At 42.4% G+C, this 22,149-nt stretch overlaps 1 protein-coding gene and 1 long non-coding RNA gene across 9 annotated transcripts in view; one reads left to right on the top strand and one right to left on the bottom strand.

Annotated features, from left to right (window-relative positions):
* The window catches only part of kiz (kizuna centrosomal protein), a 233,821-nt gene that overhangs the window by 139,106 nt on the left and 72,566 nt on the right, over positions 1–22,149 (bottom strand). For all 8 annotated transcript variants that reach the window (XM_069932381.1, XM_069932382.1, XM_069932384.1 and 5 more), the window contains 2 exons: positions 10,652–11,288; positions 1,771–2,131 (listed from right to left, as the gene is read on the bottom strand). In XM_069932381.1, coding sequence (XP_069788482.1) covers positions 1,771–2,131; positions 10,652–11,288 — 998 coding nt within the window. The remainder of the gene's footprint in view (positions 1–1,770; positions 2,132–10,651; positions 11,289–22,149) is intronic.
* Positions 1,678–22,149, top strand: part of LOC138760969 (uncharacterized) — a 32,930-nt gene continuing 12,458 nt past the window's right edge. Inside the window, exons 1-2 of the long non-coding RNA XR_011356004.1 lie at positions 1,678–1,890; positions 10,934–11,043. This is a non-coding gene — a long non-coding RNA (uncharacterized lncRNA). The remainder of the gene's footprint in view (positions 1,891–10,933; positions 11,044–22,149) is intronic.

Raw genomic sequence — 22,149 nt, 5'->3', positions numbered from 1 at the left:
CTGAAATACAGCGCCTTCAACAGGGAGCTGCTAGCCCTCTACCTTGCCATCTGGCAATTTTGGCATTTCTTGGAGAGGCAGGACCACAAACCCTCAGCTTTGCATTTGCCAAAATGTTGGACCACGGTTGGCACAGCAGCGACGCTACCTGCAATATATCTCGGAGTATACCACCACCATCAATCACATCTCTGGGAAAAATAGCATCGTGGCCAACGCACTGATTTGCACCTCCATCCACTCAGTGCATTCCTTGTCCCCAGGGTTGGACTACGCGGAACTCGCTGATGCACAACGGCTGGACAAAGAAATACTGGCCAATCACACCACAGTCTCAGGCCTGCAACTTGAGGACAACTCCATCGGCCCAACAAGCAGCAAGCTCCTCTGTAGCATGTCCTCTGGTCAACCTGGCCCGTCATTCCAGCTGCTTCGAGGCGTCACGTTTTCGACGGACTTCTTGGTTTGGGCCACCCTTCCATTCAGACAACCATCCAACTGTGGCAGATAAATTTGCTTGGCACAGCCTACGCAAGCAGGTCAGGTACTGGGCCAGGACATACATACACTGCGAGAGCTCCAAAGTCCAAAGGCACATGGCTCCCCCTTCAACCCTTCCTTTGAGCACATCCATGTAGGCATCATCAGTCTGCTGCCTGTCTCCCTGGGGGGGGGCGTCAAGGTACCTGTTCACCATGGTTGACAGGTTCACCAGGTGTCCAAAAGCTGTACTGCTCACCAACATGTATACAGAGTTCTGCGCTCATTGGAAGCTGGGTTGCACATTTTGGCCTGCCTGCCATCATCACCTCAGACAGGGGTATCGCAATTCACATCCAGCCTATGGTCGGCGCTGGCACAGCTACTTGGGACCCAGCTGCACCACACCATGGCCTACCATCTGCAGTCCAAAGGCCTGTTAGAGTGTTTCCACTGGCACCTGAAGTCCATCTTAATGACACGCCTCCGAAGCCTAGATTGGGTGAACGAGTTACCATGGGTGCTAATTGGAATCCTCATGGCTCTTAAAGAAGAATTAGCCATGTCTTCAGCAGAGTTGTTAAACGGCGCACCACTGATGGTTCCAGCCGAGTTTGTGCCAGCGGCCTGTGTCACAGAAGAGTCACCTGCAGCACTACTCACAAGACTCTGAGAGAAGATAGCAACATTAATTCCTGTCTCAAACTTGTGCCATGGCCCAACACCTTCTTTTGTCCCCAAAGACCTCTGGGTCTGCGACTACGTCTTCGTCTGCAGGGGCCGTATGAGGGCCTGTACAAGGTGGTGCATCAGAACAGAACCACATGCATCCTCGACGTCAGCAGCCATGAGGAGACCTTTACCATTGCCTGCCTCAAGCCAGTGCACCTAGACCTGGAACACCCTGTGACTTTGCCACCCCCACGTCGATAAGGTCGGCTACACCAATGGACTAAAGAGGTGTTGGCCATGGACTCTACACTTCCTAACATCAGTTCTGGTAGGGGGTTCAGGTGGTGGCTCGCCCACAAGCAACAGGCAAATCAGCTCATGGAGTCGCGGGCAAGTCCATGGCAGATCTGACTGCAAGAGATCCAGCAAGCCCACAGCCTAGCGGCTGACATCATAAAGGTCCCAGGAGTTCCAAGCATCATTGGATTCTGAGGGATTTAAGCGTGCGCAAGAGTTCTATTAAAGTCTGTTGGTTCAACTCACTTTCGACACTGTGTGGTTCTTTCGCTCACTGCATGCCTCATGAAACTACAGTATACTTGAAAGAACAATACTTACTCATCATTCTGAGACTGTGCTGTGAACCCATGTGATTCTCCACAAAGATCACCTTTCATTGAAGGGGCACAGTCTAATACTGAGTGCTCAGTTACAGAAGCCACAGTCTTTTCTTTCTTGGCAAGTGAATCTTTTGTTAAAGAAGCCTCATTGGTCCTTTCCAGGTCATTATATACATCTGTTTTGGGATGTTGAATGGAATTACAAGGGTCTTCAAGATTCTCCTTCAGTTGCAATTCTTCACTGGTACCAGAAGCATTGGTGTCACTTTCTGAATTATACACTTCATCAGCAAGCTTCTGCACATCTTGTCTTGACCTCAAAACTTCAGTTATATCCTTATTCTGGAAAAATGTTGAATCTATAAAAACAAGATTGAATTTTTACAAATTTTAATGTATTGATGCTTACTGCATTTTGTCATATTTAAACTTTCAAATTTCCAAGGCCTCTAAGGTGAGAAAGCTACCTAAGATCTGTAACTATGAAGCAACTGGGTCTCCTAACATGCTGAGACCCTTTCCAAGTGAATGAGTACCTGCTCTTCCTTTCCACTCCCTCCTGTCATTTTCCTCCACCTCAGACATGTCGTCTTTCCCATGCATGTTGTCTCCTGGCTTATTTTCTCATCATGCCCCCTGCCATTCCATTAGATCTGTTCTTTACTCTCAAGTCGTTTATTGTCATCTGATTGCATTGCACAAGTATAAATCAGCCTTTTCCAGTCCTCAGTGCAAAACACACAGACACAAAATCAGACATTACATACATACAAACAGTACACATGCAAGACAAGCATTCATATAAGCAAATAAATAAATAAATAGACTTTTGTTTCATGAATATGAGAGTCTCAGATGGTTAGTGTGAGCAGTTCCTTTGCTTGTTTGGTATTCTTACTGCCCCTGGGAAAAAGCTGTTCCTCAGCCTTTCTCATCTGTCCTCTGAAGTAAAACATGAAAGTCTGCAGACACTGGCTGAAGTAAAAACACAAAGCTGGAGAAACTCAGCAGTTCAAACTGTGTCTTTTATATTTTCTTTGTTTTTCTTTGGCTTGGCTTCGCGGACGAAGATTTATGGAGGGGGTAAAAAGTCCACGTCAGCTGCATAAACATACTTTGAATTTGATTTGGATGCCTGATGATATTTTTCCATATTTTAAAATGGAATGCTCCCTCCGTGACTCCCTCGTGCACTTATCCCTCCCCACCAATTTCTCTCCCCCCACCCCCACCCACAATCAGCATTTTCCCTTGTGGCCACAGGAGGTGCCACACTTGTGCCATCACTTCCTCCCTCACCATAGACCGGGGCCCCAAGAGAAGCAATACTTCACTTGTGTATCCCCAGGATTTACTTACTGCATCTGGAACTACCTTTATGGCCTTCTCTACATCTGAGAGATTGGGCGCAGATTGGGAGATCACTCCTCTGAGCACCTTGGCTCTGTCCAGGCCAGTGACAGGTACATGCTAGTGGCCAACCATTTCAGTTCTGCATCCCATACCCATGCACACATTTATCCATGGCCTCAAGTACCATCCCACCAAAGATCATCCATAAATTGGAGGAACAATACCTGGTTTTTAACTTGGCACTCGCCAGCCAGATGGCATTAACATCAACTTTTCCGTATTTTGCTAAACTGCTCTCCTTTCCCCCTCCCTCCCCTTCCCATCTTCTTTTGCTCAGCTCTCCACTCTCTTCCCTCTCCATTTGCCTAGCCATTCATTCTCCCCTTGCTTGCTGCAGTGCCCTATCTCCCTTCTCCACCTATTACCTCCTGCCTTTGTGACCATGCCTCCACCCTTATCTTTTTATTTGGACACCTGCCAACATTTTTACATACCTTGATGAAGGGCTCAAGCATTGCGTTTTTACTATTACAGCCTCTCTCTTGTATGGAATCTTATTAAATGCCTCTGTGAGCCAACCTGTAAACGGACTTACCACTGTTTCAACAGCATGTGAGCTTCTCCACCAGAGGAGAAAAGACCCTGGATCAAGTGTGCACCAATGTCCCTGCTGTGTACAAGGCTGCACCTCGCACCCACTTTCGTTACTCCGATCACTTTTCTGTCCTGCTAACGCCACCATACAGACCATTGGTAAAGCAAACTAAATCAGTATGTAAGGAGATCAGGATGTGGCTGGGTTGGGTGATTGTGGGGGGTTGGGGGGGGGGGGGGAAGCACCACTGCAATACTGCTTTGAGACCACGGACTGAAGCTGTTTCAGGGAGGTGGCCACCTACAACAGTCATGTAAACATAGAAGAGTACATGAGCTCAGTGATTGGTTGCATCAGCAAGCGCATTGAGGATGTTACTGAGATCAAATGCTTCACAACTAGGGCTAACCAGAAACAATGGTTGGATGCAGAGGTCCGAGCCCTTCTCAGAGCTCAGGACAGGGTGTAGTATTGTACTAAGATCAGCCAGCGCTGAACTCTCCCATGCAATCTGGAAAGCACAGAAGATCCAGAGATAGCTGTGCGACACAAAGTGTATATGGCAAGGGATCAAGACTATAATGGACCACAAGACAACCTTGCAAATTAAGGATAATGACACTTCCCTTCCTGACAGACTGAACACCTTCTATGCATCGTTTAATGAGAAAGCCAGGATTATGCCAAGGAAAGCTCCCTGCCCTCATGATGCACAGGCCCCTCACATAGCTGCATCCAACATGGGGAGAACTGTTTTCAAGGTGAGCCCACACAACATACCTGGTCGGGTACTGAAGAACTGCACAGATCAAATGATGGGAGGTCTTCATAGACATCTTCAACACCTTATTGCAGCAGTCCATTGTTCCCAGAGGGTTCAAAATAGTCAGTGTCATCCCAGTACCCAAGAGAGTGACAATAACAGGCTCAATGGCCACTGCCCTGTGGCAGTGACTTCTACCATTATGAAATCCTTCAAGTGTCTGGAGATGGAAAGCATCAAAGCACACCTCCTAGCAATGCTGGACCAATTTCAATTCACCTATAGAAGAAAACGTTCCACAGATGATACTATAGCCTTGTCGCTTCATTCCGTCCTCACCCACCTGGAGAACGACGCCTCACATGCCAGCTGCTGCTCATTGACTTCAGCTCAGAATTTAATATGATCGTTTCCCAGACACTGGTGGAGAAGCTGTCCTCGCCGGGACTCAAAACCCTTCCCTGTAATTGGATTCTAAGGTAAAATCCACCGTCTGTCCAGGTTGGTAGCAAAACATCAAGCACTGTCACGCTGAGCACTAGCGCATTTCAGGGATGTGTGCTCAGCCCACCCCTGTTCACACTACTGACCCATGACTGCATTGCCAGATCCAGCTCCAACAGTGTCATCGTGTTTGCAGTTGGCCTCATCAGCAACAACGATGAATCCCACTACAGAGAAGAGGTGGAAAATCTCATGAACTTATGTAGGAATAACAACTTGAGTCTCAAGTAGACAAGATGAAGGAGATGACTGTGGATTTCAGGAGGACAAAGAATGATCACATCAACAACTCTGTAGTAGAGTGGAAAGCACCAAGTTCCTTGGAGCTCACTTAATTATTGAGCTATCATGGACACTCAACATCTCCTCACTTGTCAGGAAGGCTCAACAGCGACTGCACGTCCTGAGAAGATTGAAGTAGGCAAGGCTACTGGCCACCATTATGTCGTGTGGTATAGGAGCTCTATCGAGAGCATCCTGGCAGGCTGCATCACAGTGTGGTGTGGTTACTGCAGCAGAGAAATGAATTGGAAGTCAATCTACAGGACTATTAGAATGGCAGAGAGAAACACTGGAGTCTCCCTCCCCCATCGACACAATCTACTGGGATCATTGCCTGAAGAGGGTGTACAAAATCATCATTGAGGACTCCCTCCATTCTGCACCCAGCATCTTTCAGCTGCTCCCGTCCGGGAAGAGATACAGGAGTATAAGAGCCAGCACCACCAGGCTGAGGAACAGCCTTTTCCCATGGGTAGAGAGAATGCTGAACGACTAAAGGAACTGCTCACATGAACCATCTGAGACTCTCATATGTATTGTAAAAAATACCATTTATTTATTTTTTGAATAGATGAATACTTGTCCTGCATATGTATTGTTCGTCTGTATATGTTATGCCTGATTGTGTGTCTGCATGTTTTGGACAGAGGATCAGAGAACGATGTTTTGTCGGGTTGTACTTGTACAATCAGATGACAATAAACTTGACTCGAAGTTGTTATAATCAAGATTCCAGTCAGGAAAATGTGATACTACACATATTTAAAAATGATTTGAGTTAACTGATATTAGCTTGGTTAGTATTAAGAAAACTGCGAGTAGTTTTGCAAGATGACAGTGAGAAAAATCAGAGGAATCAGATAGGGTTTATGTACATTTGTTGTATAGCAGCCCATGAGGTGAGCAAGCTGATGAAGTTCTGTGAGCAGACAATCAAAATCAATTGTAATGACTGCCAGTGTTAAATAACCAGTTGCCCGGCACACACTGTTAATATCTGTTCCTGGGTGAGATTTCAGATGATAATGCTGGACACACATTCAAGTTAAGTGGCAATGAAGTTGGAGTGGAGCTAAGGGGAAAAATTACCAAGATAATTTTATATACTCTATTTGCAGAAGTCCCTTGACATGGACACCATTGGTTTTCAATCAGAATGGAGACTATTATATATTTAACTGGAGGATATAAAACCTTCCCAAGATCGTGTTATATGGCAAGCTCTCCACTGGCCATCATGTCAGAGGTGCACCAAAGAAGAGGTACAAGGACTGCCTAAAGAAATCTCTTGGTGCCTGCCACATTGACCACCGCCAGTGGGCTGATATCGCCTCAAACCGTGCATCTTGGCGCCTCACAGTTCGGCGGGCAGCAACCTCCTTTGAAGAAGACCGCAGAGCCCACCTCACTGACAAAAGACAAAGGAGGAAAAATCCAACACCCAACCCCAACCAACAAATTTTCCCCTGCAACCGCTGCAACCGTGTCTGCCTGTCCCGCATCGGACTTGTCAGCCACAAACGAGCCTGCAGCTGACGTGGACTTTTACCCCTCCATAAATCTTCGTCCGCGAAGCCAAGCCAAAGAAAGATAAAACCAATAAAACCAATCAGGGAAACTAAAGCTAGGGCAGAGATTTAAAGGAACCTGAGGAGGAAACTTTTTTTCCCCACACAGAGTGAGTATATGGAATGAGCTGCCAGAAGATGTGGTAGAGGTGGGGACAAAGACATTTAGGTGGGTAGATAGAGAGAAAAAGTTTAGAAGGATTTGGCCCAACCACAGGTAAATCTGACTAGCTTGGACAGACAATTGGTCAGCATGGACAAGTTGAGTAACAGTGCCTGCTTCTGCGCTGTAAGACTCAGTGACTAGGTGTAAGGTTCCCAGGATTAATGAAAAGAAGAGTTGAACCCAAGTAAAAATTAAAAAAAAACATGGGAGAAAGTACAGGAAATGTTGACCATAAGAGGAGGAATAAGGATATAAAGTAGTTTGAAACATGCAAGATGGATGGGGAAAGGAGGCAAACAGAGAAGGGCAAGAGAACAAATAAAAATGAGATGGGAAACAAAAGAAAGAAAAGGGAATTGGAACAGGGTCACAGAGAAGCAGAATGGAGTTAATGGGAAAAAGGTTGAAGCTTAGAAGAGCAAAAGTAAATCATCTAGCTTCAGTGGAGGGAAAATAAGTCAGAAAACAGCTGTAGCTGAATGCAAATTGTTTTTTTAAATCAAAGATCTATTTAAAGAATGCAGAAAGGGTGAGAAAAAAATTGACAAGTGAGAAATTGCAGTAAGTTCTGCGCTCCTTTGAAGGTGAAGTTTATGATTTGACCCAAGACTCAGAGTGACATTCACAATGACTGCATTTAGATATCCTAAGGGGGCACTGAAGGCAAGAAATCTGGGATTCAATATTCACCATCTCAAATATGACCATCGTATTCTCATGGGAAAAAAGCATGTCTTTCATAATCTTCAGAAATAGCTTGAAAATTATCTTCACAATGAGATAAAAGCCAGAAAATAGGTTCATTCTAAGCATTTATTTGTAGCGTCTGAAATGTTGTTACAAATTTACCTGGAGTGCCACCTTCTGTAAAAGAATTGTAACTGCTCACTGGAGATACACAAGAATCTGCAGAGCAAACATCAATCTGCTAGAGGAACTCAGCAGGTTGATCAGCATCAATGGGAGAAAACAAATTATCAATGTTTTGGGCCAGAACCCTTCACCAAAACCTGTGACTTGAGACCATCTAAGGGTTATGACCTGAAATATGGACCATTCTTTTTCTCCGAACGTAATTATTTACATCCATGGTGGCAGCATGGATTGATCAGAAAGTTTATGGTAAATCTTTATCTTTTTCATTGCCTATAAATGTATAACTTGGGAAATGGTTCTGCATAAAATGACGGACTGTGTGTGAAACAGAAATTTTTACTTTTGCCTGGTAGTTCTTGCATAAATTGACCCATAAGTTCTTTATAGTTTAACTGAAAAAGTGAATTTCAGGCAGTGTTACTTTTTTTTGTCAATTTGTAGCTTGCTTCCCTCTCCATCTGAAGAGATAGTTAATTCATGCTGGGATATAATTCTGTGGCTGTTTGCTGATGTGTCACCAAAATAGATATTATTCATTGTAAGCCTTTATTAATAATTATTTGCAAGCTATTTAACCTGCCTGAACTGAACCACTTACAATCTCAGTGTACCAGTCAACTTAAACTTAACTTCTGATCTCTCTCCATGGACAATTTACCCCTGGAATCCCTTGATTTCTACGTGCTAATTCTTGATGATGCCACAACACTCTATCATCAAAATACCAGTTGACCTACAATTCCCCCTACTGCCTGATATCCAAACTGAGAGGAGGCTTTTTAAAATTTTAATAATAGGAATACCAAAGCCATTGAATTCATTCTCCAACACAAATTCCAGTGACTGATGATTAACTCCACCTCAGGAGTTAATCTCTGAGCTTAGCTTCCAAACAGGTATCTTTTTCATCCAAAAAGAACACTCATGCATGCCTGGTAGTTGTCTTGTGACAGCACCTCATCCATGCTTTTAGGGCCTCCTGTTGTCCAAATTCTTTCATATCTTATCCTTAATGAGCTCCATCCAAAATAACACTGCCTGTCCATACTTCACCAAACCATGCCCTACACAACCTGGATTGGAAATCTATGGATTTCAAGTGCAATGTCTTCTGCACAATGGGGAGGCACAATTCCTTTGACTCAATAAAAAGATCTTTCTGAACTTAGTGGATAGATTATTCTCCGGTTGTTATTGTTGTTCAATCTTCTTGTTAAATTGTGCTTGCATTTATAGTAATTAATGCATAAGATGTCTCCACATGAGCTTGATGAGTAATCTATATTTTAATATTGACATGTATTGTGGCAACTTAAAGAACTAGATATCAAAATGTACTGGGGATTGTAAGTCAACTGGCTGTTTTTGGGTGGCACGGGCTCATGGGCTGATAGGGCCTGTTACCATGCTGTATGTCTACATAAATATCCCGGCACCTTGACTGGACAACCCAAAAGAGCATTTAACAGAATAATATAAATGCTGAATTTAATTACACCTGAGGGTACTCTGGTCCTCAAAAATTATTCAAGAGCATAAGGACGTAAGAAAAAGGAGCAGGAGCTGACCATCAGGCCTATGAAGCCTTCTCAGACATTCAATAAAATCATGGCTGATCTGGCTGTGGACTCAGCTCCATTTACCTGTCTGTTCCCCATAACATTTATTTCCCCTTCTATGCAAAAATCTATCTGATTTAATAAGGTACCCTCCACTGCCTGCTTTTTACTCATACCTTGAAAAAAGGCTCAGGCCAGAAACGTCAGTTAAATATCTTTCCCTCCTATGGACACTACAAGACCTGCTGAGTTCCTCCAGCATTTCTGTGTTTTTACTATAATCACAGTGTCTGCAGACTTTTGATGTTTCACAGCCTCCACTGCTTCCTTGAGGAGAGAATTCCATAGATACACTACTCTCTGGGAGATGCAGTTCTCCTTTCTTTGGCTTGGCTTCGCGGACAAAGATTTATAGAGGGGGTAAATGTCCACGTCAGCTGCAGGCTCGTTTGTGGCTGACAAGTCCGATGCGGGACAGGCAGACATGGTTGCAGCGGTTGCAGGGGAAAATTGGTTGGTTAGGGTTGGGTGTTGGGTTTTTCCTCCTTTGTCTTTTGTCAGTGAGGTGGGCTCTGCGGTCTTCTTCAAAGGAGGTTGCTGCCCGCCGAACTGTGAGGCGCCAAGATGCACGGTTTGAGGCGAGATCAGCCCACTGGCGGTGGTCAATGTGGCAGGCACCAAGAGATTTCTTTAGGCAGTCCTTGTACCTCTTCTTTGGTGCACCTCTGTCACAGTGGCCAGTGGAGAGCTCGCCTTATAACCTTCATCTTAAATCTCCTCCCCTGAATTTTGAAGCTGTGCCCCTAGTTCTTGTCTCTCTTGCTAGTGGAAACAATTTTCCTGCTTCTCTTCATATATTTCTTTCATAATTTTAAATGATTCTATAAGATCCCCTTTCAGTCTTCTAAATTCCAACAAGTATAGTCCCAGACAACTTATTCTTTCCTCAAAGGCTCTCCCCCCTCGTTTACAGAATCACAAGGACTTTTACTAATTAGGTAAAAAGATTACAGTTCGATCATGGGAATGAAAATAAAAATGAAAAGTCATGCTGTTAGGGCAATAAAAGATTCAAAACCTCCAATTGCATTATAATTGGAAACAGCATTATTTGCATTAGCATTAAAAAAAAACACTTTTTTGGTGATATTTTAAATAAACCACAAAATAACTAAATGGCATAGAAGAAAATACTTATTTAAGAAATAATTACCTAATTGAAAAATGTTGTTTCCTTTGTGGGTCATATCAAAACTGGCAGAGTCTCGGACTCGATCCAAGGGCAATTTCTGAAACTGCTTGTGTGTCTGTGCACAGGCAGCAGGCTTATCCAATATATTACCTTCATCTGTCGGTTGATTCTTAATGTCATTTTGCTTTGTGTTTTCATTTATTTCTTCCTGAGCCACAGGTAAAACTAATTCTGGACTATCAACTGAACTTTTTGCTCCAATATTATTATTAATTTCTATCTTGTCATTGTTATTTCTTACAGTTTTAGGAGCGATTATGGGAGTGAGTGGCATTACTTCACAGCCTTGAAGTCCTGTCTTCCCATCTATTATATCAGAAACGGTATGGAAGTCTTGCCTTCCCTTGCTTGACGTGAGTAACTTCAAGTTGTTCATCATTGAATTACTCTGCATTGCTGTCATTGGTGCCACCTGTCTGTTTAACTGAAGAGATAAAAAGCTCTCTGTGGCTTGGTAATAGTTTTGTTGTGGACTCGGACATGTCCTATTTGCAGTTTCTGATGTCTGCTGGCCCATAAAGTGAGTGGCAGTGTGATATAATCCCTTTGACAGGTATCTGCCAACATTTGTGGTTGTTTGACTTGATGAATTCTTTCCCTGTCAAAAAAAAACATATCAAATATTACCTTGCAAGGAATGCAATTTTATTTTGCATGGCTTCTGGAAATATTCTTTCCAATTGACATTCTTTCTAATTCAACAAAGTGTTCCAGAAATATTGCCATTTGTTTACCCCCTCCATAAATCTTCGTCCGCGAAGCCAAGCCAAAGAAAAAAAGAAAGAAAGAAAAAAAAAAAGAAAGATTGTATGTTCAATTTTAAACTATTTTGCATCCCAATAAATAGATTCTGAAATAGTCTATAACTATGCTAGCACAGAAAATGTGTCAGTTTTCAGTAAAGGATGTTAAAACTTAAACTGGCAAGTTCCTTATAATTAAATATGTTAACAATAGATGTCTCCATTTATTTGTGCAATAAATTCTACATTCAATGCTTCAATCCTAAGAGTGCCATTTAATCAACAGTAACACAAAATACAATAGAAGTAATATTTTTAACATGCTACTTAAACTTGAATATTTGACTTTGAAATACATTTCACTTTTGAGCTATTTACCATCTCAATGCTAATAATTTGATGAAAATAGAAATTTAGCAGAGATAACAAAATGTAAACTTCTAAATAATTTATCTCTCTACTGATACTCAAGCCAGATTATTTACATGTTTTGAATTTGTTCAAAGTTTTTTGTAATTAACACACAAAGGAAAATATGCAGACAAGCATCAAGAATATATCAGTGATCATGAGGAAAACATATTATTTCCAAAAGCATCATTAAAAAATCTAATCATCTGCATCGCATTAAATCATGGAAATAAAAACTTGTACCTTCAGTGCTTCAGAGCATTGCTTGAAACAGTTTTATATAATGACTAAAAATGGGAAAATTAGCTGTACTTTAAAATCCACAAATAAAATATTCTTATATTAAACATAATTATAAAATTATCTGTAACCCCATCAAGCGGTATGATTAGACACAACACTGAGTAGTGGAATACAGAAAAGTACACCATTAAGTGACATCAGACTGATGCAATTTAACCCAATTTTACCACTTTCCTTTATGTTATTATTTACTTAGCCACAATCAGATTAAAACTGGCTCTAAAACTTGCATGGCATTGCTGTCATTTAGAGGATGATATGTTTTGTGTAGGTTGGCACAATGCCAACAGTAACAATCTTATTTTACTTTTACTTAATCTATAGTTGTGCCAGACAAAGTTCAGATCCCATTGCAGCAGATTTTCTCTCCATTTTATTCCTGCTTTTCCATTTTTTAATCTGCTTCTCTCTTTCTTTCCCTTTGCACTGGTACTGTGCTCTCAAGCAAAATAATTTTTACATCCTTATTTTTCCCCCTTTCCCCAATACATGTTTCATCCTTCTTTCCTCTATACTTGTTTCTTCCTTCTTCCCTCTATCACATCACTGATGAAATAATTTCAGTATCTTGATTATTGGGAATAAATTTCTGTAGTCCTGTGTTTTAGAAGGACATTGGTTTGACAGCAATCCAACTCACCAACAAAATTTTGAAGTTTTGGACACAGGATGGTTAAAATCTTGAAGCAGCTTGATACTTCTTGTGGAAGAATACAATATTTATTACTTCATTTGCAAATTTCCACATTAACTGATTGAGAACAGATTTCATTTTCAACACCAAAAGCCAGAAGAAAATTTAAACCTAAAACACGTTCAAAGAAAATATAATCCTTTTTTTTAATTTAAGTCCACAAGAAATTCTTTAAAAGGGAGTGAAACTTAAAGTTACAGTTGCGTAAAACTAAAATTGTTCTCCTCAAATTCTGATGATGAGACCTTTTCGTCATGCGCAATTATACAAGGTGCAGATATTGGAGGTTTCCATAATAACATAACCAATATAACAAAGGTCAATATTACACAAAACTATTCTTTTTAAAGGCTGCAATCAAGGAAAACTTGTTTTTGACTGATTCAACAATCGAGGACAATCTAGGCATTTGTTACAATAATAACAACGTAAGAGAAGGCCATTTTCCCTTTACTGACAATGCTACAAGAGTATAGCAGCGAGTCCTTCCCCCCCACTTTCCTTTGTAAAATTATATCATTTTAAAGATTGCACAATTAATTTAGTTTTGGAGCAATTCCGATATGCGGATGAAAAAATGAAACTCAACTTCAGAGTATTTTCCTGTGTATGTGAAAGGAAAAGAATTAAATTAAGGAAGTTTTCCCACATTAAAATCAACAAAAACAAAAGCATAAAGCAAATGAGAAAATAAAATATTGATGAAGAAAAAGAATGGATCTGAACAACACTAAAGACACAAAACAATTTTCAATCACTTTCATGTATATTCTAAAATTCTGTATCTCAAACTCTAAAAATCTGCAAATAAGTTTTAAATTCCAAGTCTTTTTAGGAAATGTTCAAAATACTAATGAAAATTTTCAAAAATATTTGCTGACAGTGATATTTCGAGCTCTATGTATTTTGAGGCAAGAACCTCACCATTTCATCTGTTTCCTGGAATTCTAGTAAGTATTGGGTAGAAATTAATTTTCCTTTCAGAATGATCCTTTTTCCCCAAATCCAGTTGTGTAATTAGTGTTAAGATCAATGAAACTATTTTAAAATATTCTCAGCTTTTTTTTCCTGAAGGCTCTACCTCACTCATTAGAATTCAAAAAGAAAGTCTGCAGATTTTGGGGTCAAGTGCAATACACAGATGTGCTCAAGAAACTCTGTCAGCTATGTGAGCTTTTCTAGCACATTTGTGAACCTTGTTCATTGGACAGTTGTTCATGGACTCTCACTGCCTTCTACCATCTCATCCAAGTGGTCATTATTCATGCATCATTCTTAACAGTGAGTGCCAGCAGGCTATCCAATTACAGAGCACAATGCAGCCTAGCCCGAGCCTGATGCTTCCTTGCTCTGTACTAACAGATGTGCTCATCTCGTAAAGGTAAGCCTGTAGCAATCAGTGTTGGGGGAACAGGAAGACTTGCCCTCTCTAACCACAAGTGCGAAAGCAATTTTCAGAACCCTTACTCTGAACAAAAGATAAAGCTGCATTGATGGTATGCTCCACCCTCATTAAAGGAAGCCTTGGGAGCCAAGGATTTTGCATGCTCTAATGAGTTGTGAGCTGTAATGAACAAACCATAAGCATAACTTGCAATGAAATACAGCATAAAAGAAATATGACTCAAGGTCAGGCAGTCTCAAACAGAGTCCAGAACTTAGAGAATTATAATGAAATGAGATGTAAATTATATTTTTAAATGTACATTAGAGTAATATGTTTTGACAACAAATGAGAAGTCATTTAATATGTTCTAATTAATTTCCTAATTCATAGGTAATCAGCTTCTCCAAATTAATTTCTATAATTTATAAATAAGATGGACAATATTTATTATTGGAGACAGGAGAACGAGCAGCAGGACAACTGCTTGAACAAATAAACCACAAGGTTATTCTATCCCACTAAAATTAAGTTCAGTCTTTGATTAACTAAACATAGAAGAACAGACTTCAACCAGCTATCTTTCACAAGAATAGGCTGGTTACATTCCTGACCATTTCCAACTTTGTCCAAGGGATTTCTTGGCAAGCTTAGCAAAATAAACATAGTTACAATATCATTAACACAAAGGTAATTTCACATCACAGAAACAGGATCTTGCAAGTTTGTAAAAGCTTCTGCAATATGGCCGCAATCCACAATGCCAAATGTCCATAGCTCATGGCCGATGCTGCTTCCTTTCTCATTCTCTCTGCTCTAAAGATGTAGCATCTCTGCAAAGTGGACACCAGTGGATGACAGATCAAACACACAAGATGCAGGGTTCCATGGTAAATTGGCCACTGGAGCACAGTGAGAAAATTAGCAACACACTGAAAAGTTCAGTTGAAGCAAGTATCTGCTCTAATACTCTAAGCAAAGCTGGTAAATGCCACTTCAGAATCAGAAGATCGATGGCATGAATCGCTTATCAGCCATATCAACCTATGAGGCATTTCTTACAAAAGCTTCTTACTTCATGACTTTTACACAATAATTCCCAAGTGACAATCACAAAGCAACTACAAGCCTCCTGTTCTCAAGTAATACCATGATCAGTGACTTCAAATATCTCCCCTTTGGTTGGCACGCCATTCTCAGAGGGTGACTTGCTGATGTGATAGCAATTGGTTGTGAAGAGACAATGGAGTAAATCTGATAACATGTTTATAAATGATAAAATGTACAATCACAATGGTGTCTCTGCATGACCATGACACTAAGATTTGTCTTGTGCTAACTGGCAAATGAGATTAAAGAAGATGAGTGACTCCCCGCAAACTCCAAAACATTCACTGCACGAGTATGTCCAAGTTGGACACATGGGTGCTCAGTATGGAGCTGAGAGCTTGCTCAGAATTTTTTTTAAGATCCAGAATATTGCAAAGGCTAGAATTGTAAGAAATCTGCTGCAACATGCATGGAGGTAGTCATGGACTCTCCAAATGGACTGCTGAGAGTTGATGTCATGCAGAATAACACCACATCAGCTGGTAGGAGTTTCCCAGACAATACAACTCCATTCAAGATGTGCAGCTTTTTCATTACCGGCCCCTTAAATGCTTTGTCCTTTTATCAGTTCGGGTGAAGGGCTTGTCCTGCAGAACTTTGCACTTGAGTTGTTTCCATCACTAGAATTAGCAAATGTTCATTTATGTTGGCTATTTACAGATATTAAATATTCATAGGACCTGTCATGTGACCCAGTTATTTTAAACTTTGAGGTTTTTTTTATTGGTTCCCAAATCCCTATCCTGCCCTCCAAGGCCTTCCTCTGAAACAACATGGATATGAGAGAAATAATGACCATGTGTTGTCCTGACGGGATACAGAATCTGCATTCCTTTACGAGGGAGTTGTGATCATTAGCAGGAAATAAATGAGAAACTGTTAGATTGACCACTGCCTGTATTATAGAGCTTTCAGATAAAATCTGACCATCTGACTAATTCACAGCATTAATGCTAGTGCTAGTGGTTTGTAAAGATGGAATGTTTGACACTACAACATCTGGAGTACTGTCTTCCTCACGATGGAGTGGTTTCAGAGTACAGATACTCAGAAGAATCAGATGGGCAGAGAAATGGGCCAATGCCTAGACAACAGTGACAGGCTGCACAGCTGCAATCTTAAATGCACATCCTGATATAATGAACCTGACAATTTGGGGAGATGAATAAAGAGTCATCAAGAAAAGACGTATCAAGAGCTGCAAGATATTACTTGCCATCAGGTTCATGAATTTGGCCAGCAATGAATTTTCAGTGCTCCGTGTGAGTAAGAATTATAAAGTTAATTAATTAACACAACCTAAATCTCTCCAATATATTCAATGCTTTCTTTGCTCTGCAGAAAGATCACAAGATGTAAGAGCAGATGTAGGGGAAAGAATGAAAGTAAATAAGTAAAAACACAGAAATGCTGGAGGAACTCAGCAGGACTTGTAGTGTCCATAGGAGGGAAAGACATGTAAGCAATGTTTTGGGCCTGAGCCTTTCTTTAAGGTTTGAGCAAATAGCAGCAGGCCCTTGAATAAAAAGGCTGTGGGAGGAGCACAGACCAATAGGCAAAAGGTGAAAATTGGAAAAGGATAGTACAGGAAAGGAAAAGTAAAAATTGATCAGGAGAGGGGTGTGGCAATCGATACATATGCAGGAAAAATATACACATATAAAAATAAAGAAATAAATAATGTTTAGTAAATATTAGAATTTCAGATGGTTAGTGTGAACAGTTGCTTTGGTCAATCAGCATTCTCACTGCTAGTGGTAAGAAGCTGCTCCTCAGCTTGGTGGTGCTGGCTCTAATATTCCTGTATCTCTTGCTCAACGGGAGATGATTTTGCACGTCCTCTTCAGACAACGAACCTGGTGGATCATGTAGATGGGGGGTGGGGCATGGAGACTCCAGTTATCCTCTCTGCCACTTTTATGGTCCTGTGGGTTGACCAACGATGCATTTCTCTGTAGCAACCGTACCACGCCATGATGGAGCCAGCCAGGATGCTCTTGATAGAGCTCCTATAGAAGGTTGATGTGAAGGATGTGAAGGTGGCCAGTAGCCTTGCCAACTTCAGTCTTTTCAGGAAGTGCAATCACTGCTGCACCTTCCTGACAAGTGAGGATATGTTGAGTGTCCATGATAGATCACTAGTTAAGTGAACTCCAAAGAATTTGGTGCTCTCCACTCTCTCTTTTACAGAAATGTTGATGTGTAGTGGAGGGTGGTCGTTCCTGGTCCTCCTGAAGTCCACGATCATCTCTTTCATCTTGTTACTCTCACACATTTTACAAGATTTTCCACCTTGGCCTCATCATTTGGCGCTTTCATGTTGTCTTGTAAAATGTGGTTAACCGGGAAATTTGCTTGATTAGCGTCCCACTCACAAGGCAGTTCGAAAGGATCCAACCAGATCAGCAGGGTCCAAAATCAACCAGCTCCCTGCTTTACTTTGAAGGTAGTCAGGTAACCCAGTTAAACTAATCTAGGTCTTGCCCACCAGCGGCTTGAAAACTAAAGTTTCTCCTGTGACGTCAGTGCTTGCATGCTGGTATCACAGGGGAACCTCAGCTGAAGTGTCTGCTGTAATCGTGGAGAGGGGTTGCTGCCACGGGAGTGGGGGGGGGGCCACAATTGGGGGGGAGTGAGGTCGCTGACATGGGGGGAGAGATCACTGTTGTGTGCGGGGATTGGGGGGGAAGAATGCCACAATCGGTGGGGGCAGAGGGGTCGGCTGCTGCGGGGAGGAGAGTGGAGAGGGGTTGGCTGCCGCGGGGAGGGGAGGGGAGAGGAGAGGGGTTGGCTGCTGCAGGGAGGGGAGGGGAGTTGGCTGCCATGGGGAGGGGAGAAGAGAGGGGTCGGCTCCCACGGGGAGGGGAGAGGAGAGGGGTCGGCTGCCGCAGGGGGAGAGAAGAGAGGTCAGCTGCTGTGGGGGGAGAGAAGAGAGGTCAGCTGCTGCGGTGGGGAGGGAAGAGGAGAGGGGCCGGCTGCCATGTGGGGGGGGAGACGAGAGGGATCAGGGAGGGGGGGGGTGCAGGGAGACTTACCAATAGTTTCCCTGAGAATGTGCCACGTCACTTACCGCATCATTGCAGGGGTGGGATTCCCCTTAAATCACCGGGTTGGCGATTTAATGGGTCAATCCCCCTGCAGCTTAAAAGGTGTTGGAAGCACCTTTGCCCCACTAATCGCACCTGTGTCCCAGGAGGGCTACCCAGGTGCTGCAGCTTAAAAGCACCTATTGTTGCTTATGAAGCCAACTACTGTTGTGTCATCTGCAAACTTGATGACACTATTGGAACTGGATCTGGCAATGCAGTCATGGGTTGGTAAAGTTAACAGGAGTGGGCTGAGCATACAGCCCTGAGTGCCCCTATGCACAGCGTGACAATGCTCAACCTTCTGTTACCTCGACTGTGATCTTTCCATTTGTAAGTCCAGGATCCAGTTACTAGATGGGGTGTTGAGTCCCATCGAGGACACCTTCTCCAACAGCATCTGGGGAATGACTGTGTTTAACACTGAGCTGAAGTCAATGAACAGCAGCCTGGTTTCTGAGGCATAATTTTCCAGGTGGGCCAGGAAAGACTGAAGCAACAAGGCTATAGCATAGTCTGTCGAACAGTTTCTTCCATAGGTGAATTGAAATGGATTCAGCATCTTGGGAGATGTGCTTTCGTGCATTCCATCATCAATCATGCAAAGCATTCCATAACGGTGAAGGTCAGCGTCACAGGGTGGTAGTCATTAGGGCATGTTATTGTCACCCCCTTTAGTATCAGGATGATGCTGGCCATCTTGAACCCTGCGGGAACGTTGGACTGCTGCAGTGAGTTGTAGAAGATGTCCATGAAGACCTCTGTCATTTGGTCTGCGCAGTCCTTCAGTACCCAACCCATTATGTTGTCTGGTTCCATCGCCTTGTGTGCGTTCACCTTGGATTGGGTTCTCCTCACCTCGGCCATAGTTAGGTAGGGGGCCTGTTCATCAGGGGGACACAGAACTTTCTTTGGCATCATCCTGTCCTTATCAATCCATGCATAGAAGGTGTTCACTCTGTCCGGAACGGAGGCATCATTTTTCTTAATTCACAAGGTTGACTTGTCGTCTTTTATAGTCTTGATCCCTTGCCACATGCGCCTCATGTCACCGATGTCACACAGCTGTCTGTGCATCTTCTGTGCATACTCTCATTTTGTCTCCCGGGTTGCATGGAAGAATTTACCCCTGGCTGATCCTGAAGACAGCATCACGGGTTCTGAGAAGGGACCGGACCTCTGCATCCAACCATGATTCTGGATAGTCCTGGCTGTGAAGCATTTTATCTCGGTAACATTCTCAATGCACTTGCTGATATATCCAGTATCTAAACTCACATAATCCACTATATATACATGACCGTTGTAGGTGACCACCTTTCTGAAACAGCTCCAGTCCATGGTCTCAAAACAGTATTGCAGCGGTGCTGTGGCGCCTCCCCCCGACTACATCCTGATCTCCCTGCAAACTGCTTTAGTTTGCTTTACCAGCGGTCTGTACACTGGGTTAGCAGGACAGATCAGTTACCCAAGTAACTAAAGTGGGGGGGGGGGGGGCAAGGTGCAGCCTTGTACACACCAAGGACATAGACGTACACCCAATCCAGGGTGTTTTCTCCTCTGGTGGTGAAGTTCACATGCTGTTGAAATTGTTACTGGCCCCATACCTGGACTCTGGGACTTTGTCAAGCAACAAAATGCCAAAGTATTCCCAACCATTATTACACCACATTTCTCCACAGATGCCCCTAACCATGTTATACAGCACCACATTCACACTCAAGGACCACCACTACGCGCCCAGGCACGCAGGCTCCCGCCCGACAAACTCCACCTCGCCGAGGAGTTCAGCAAAATGGAGGAGATGGAGATCATCCGGTGCTCAGACAGCCCATGGAACTCTCTGCTAAAAAGAGATGAATAGGGTACATAGTACTCAGAGGTAGTCCCACAGCTTAAGCACAACAACGAACAAATTTTTGGATTTTTTAATAATTTGTTGCACCTGAAACTGCATTGTAGCTTAAGTTATTTATATTATAAAACCTAAAAATTGCAAACATATAATGCATTTAGCAAAGAAAAAGTTAGAGGCATTAAGTCCAATGCAGATGTTGCTCTATTCAGCCAAGTTTCTACAAATGAAAGTGATGCAACGATCTACTGTAGAAATTTGTTTTGATACTTGAACTCTTGCAACCAAAGAACAAACAATACATTTTTTTTCTGGAGAGGGCTGGAGATGGCAACTAAAAATATTAGAATATTTCTTTTGAACAACATTCACTTTATGAACACTTTTTTTTTCCAATTGGGAAACAATCAGTGGATACAAATGTCATTTTTATATTACAGCTTTTATACTTTATTTCCCAAAAGCTGTATTTCATTAAAGTATTTTCCATTTTTTTGATGTTCAGGTCGAACTTCTTTAATCTGGCTATGTTGGGACCCAGCCATTGCTGGACCATGGAAAATGTCAGAAAATAGAAAATGCACAGAAAATAGCTGTGGTAGGTGCCTTGATCAAATCTATTTTTTGAGCTAAAAGGATGAAATATATCACAAATCAAAGGTAAGTGTAACAGTTAGGGCAACGCCTTTACAGCACCAGCAATCAGGACCATGGTTTGAATCTTCATGCTGTCTGAAAGGAGTTTGTACCAACAGTAGGTGCCAGACCACGGGAGTTGCCGGACCACAGAGCACCAGATTAAAGAGGTCCAACCTGCAATCAACATTTTCGTGAAACATGCATCAAAGAAATGGCAGTTTTGCCACTGGTGCGGACCCAGGATGAGCAGGGAGTGGAGACACAGCACTTATCCATGGGGCCATACCTCTGACAGCTCCATACAGACTTTAAGTGGCCTATTAAAAGAGCTAATGATGTTTTATTTAAAATCCTGCGACTGCATATCTGGGCACAAGATGGTGCCAGCGGCCAAAGAGGGGTTTCAGACTCTGGGAGAGCAGCGAACTGGCACAGGAAACCAGTAATGGGAAAACAGAGGAGATACCGAGGAGATGACCCTAAGGACAGTGACCACAATGGCGTACCAGCGAGTGGCTCTGCAGCTGAAAGACACACATAGGCAGCGAGCTGTTGCCGACTTGTGGGTGAGAAACCCATTTATGCATCAGGCTGCTGGTGACTTGAGGTCAAAGGACTCACACCAGGTTGCAGACTGTTAGAACCAAATATAGGAACCAGGATTCTTGAGGTTGCTGAGGGCAAGAAGGGCTCCCAAAGGGACCTGTGCACTGAAGGCTTCCTCACTGTTACAGAGGTTTGGAACTGGGCTTGGGTTGCCGATGGCTTGAACTGGTTTTGTGTGACTGAAAAGGCCGTGGGATAGCTGGAGGTAAATCCACAGACACTCAGTTACTTTGTGGAGACTCTCTGCTTTTCTTTTTCTGACTGTAAGGGGCAATGGTCAATGCTAATGGCAAACCTTTGCCTGCCTATGGAAGACTAAAGGTAATTTTGTGTAATTTTACATTTCAATTTTATTACATGACAATAAATAGTATCTAATCATATACACATTTACATCATCGAGAAAACATGTTAATATTCTAAATACAATAACTTAGTTTCCACAAATATCTGACTTGGTGCGAAGTTCACAATGAGCAACGACAGATCTGCCAAGCTGTTGTTCCACGATTTTTTAATGAAGGACTATAGAATACTTGGGAAAACCAGCAGGTTCAAGTTAAAATTAACAAGAGAAGAATGATAACATAAGCAGGAAGATTGCCAGGAAAAGACACTGTGATACTAG

This window comes from Narcine bancroftii, chromosome 4, assembly GCF_036971445.1.
Source record: "Narcine bancroftii isolate sNarBan1 chromosome 4, sNarBan1.hap1, whole genome shotgun sequence".
NCBI classification, from domain to species: Eukaryota; Metazoa; Chordata; class Chondrichthyes; order Torpediniformes; family Narcinidae; genus Narcine; species Narcine bancroftii.
This window is presented reverse-complemented; position numbering and strand designations above follow the sequence as displayed.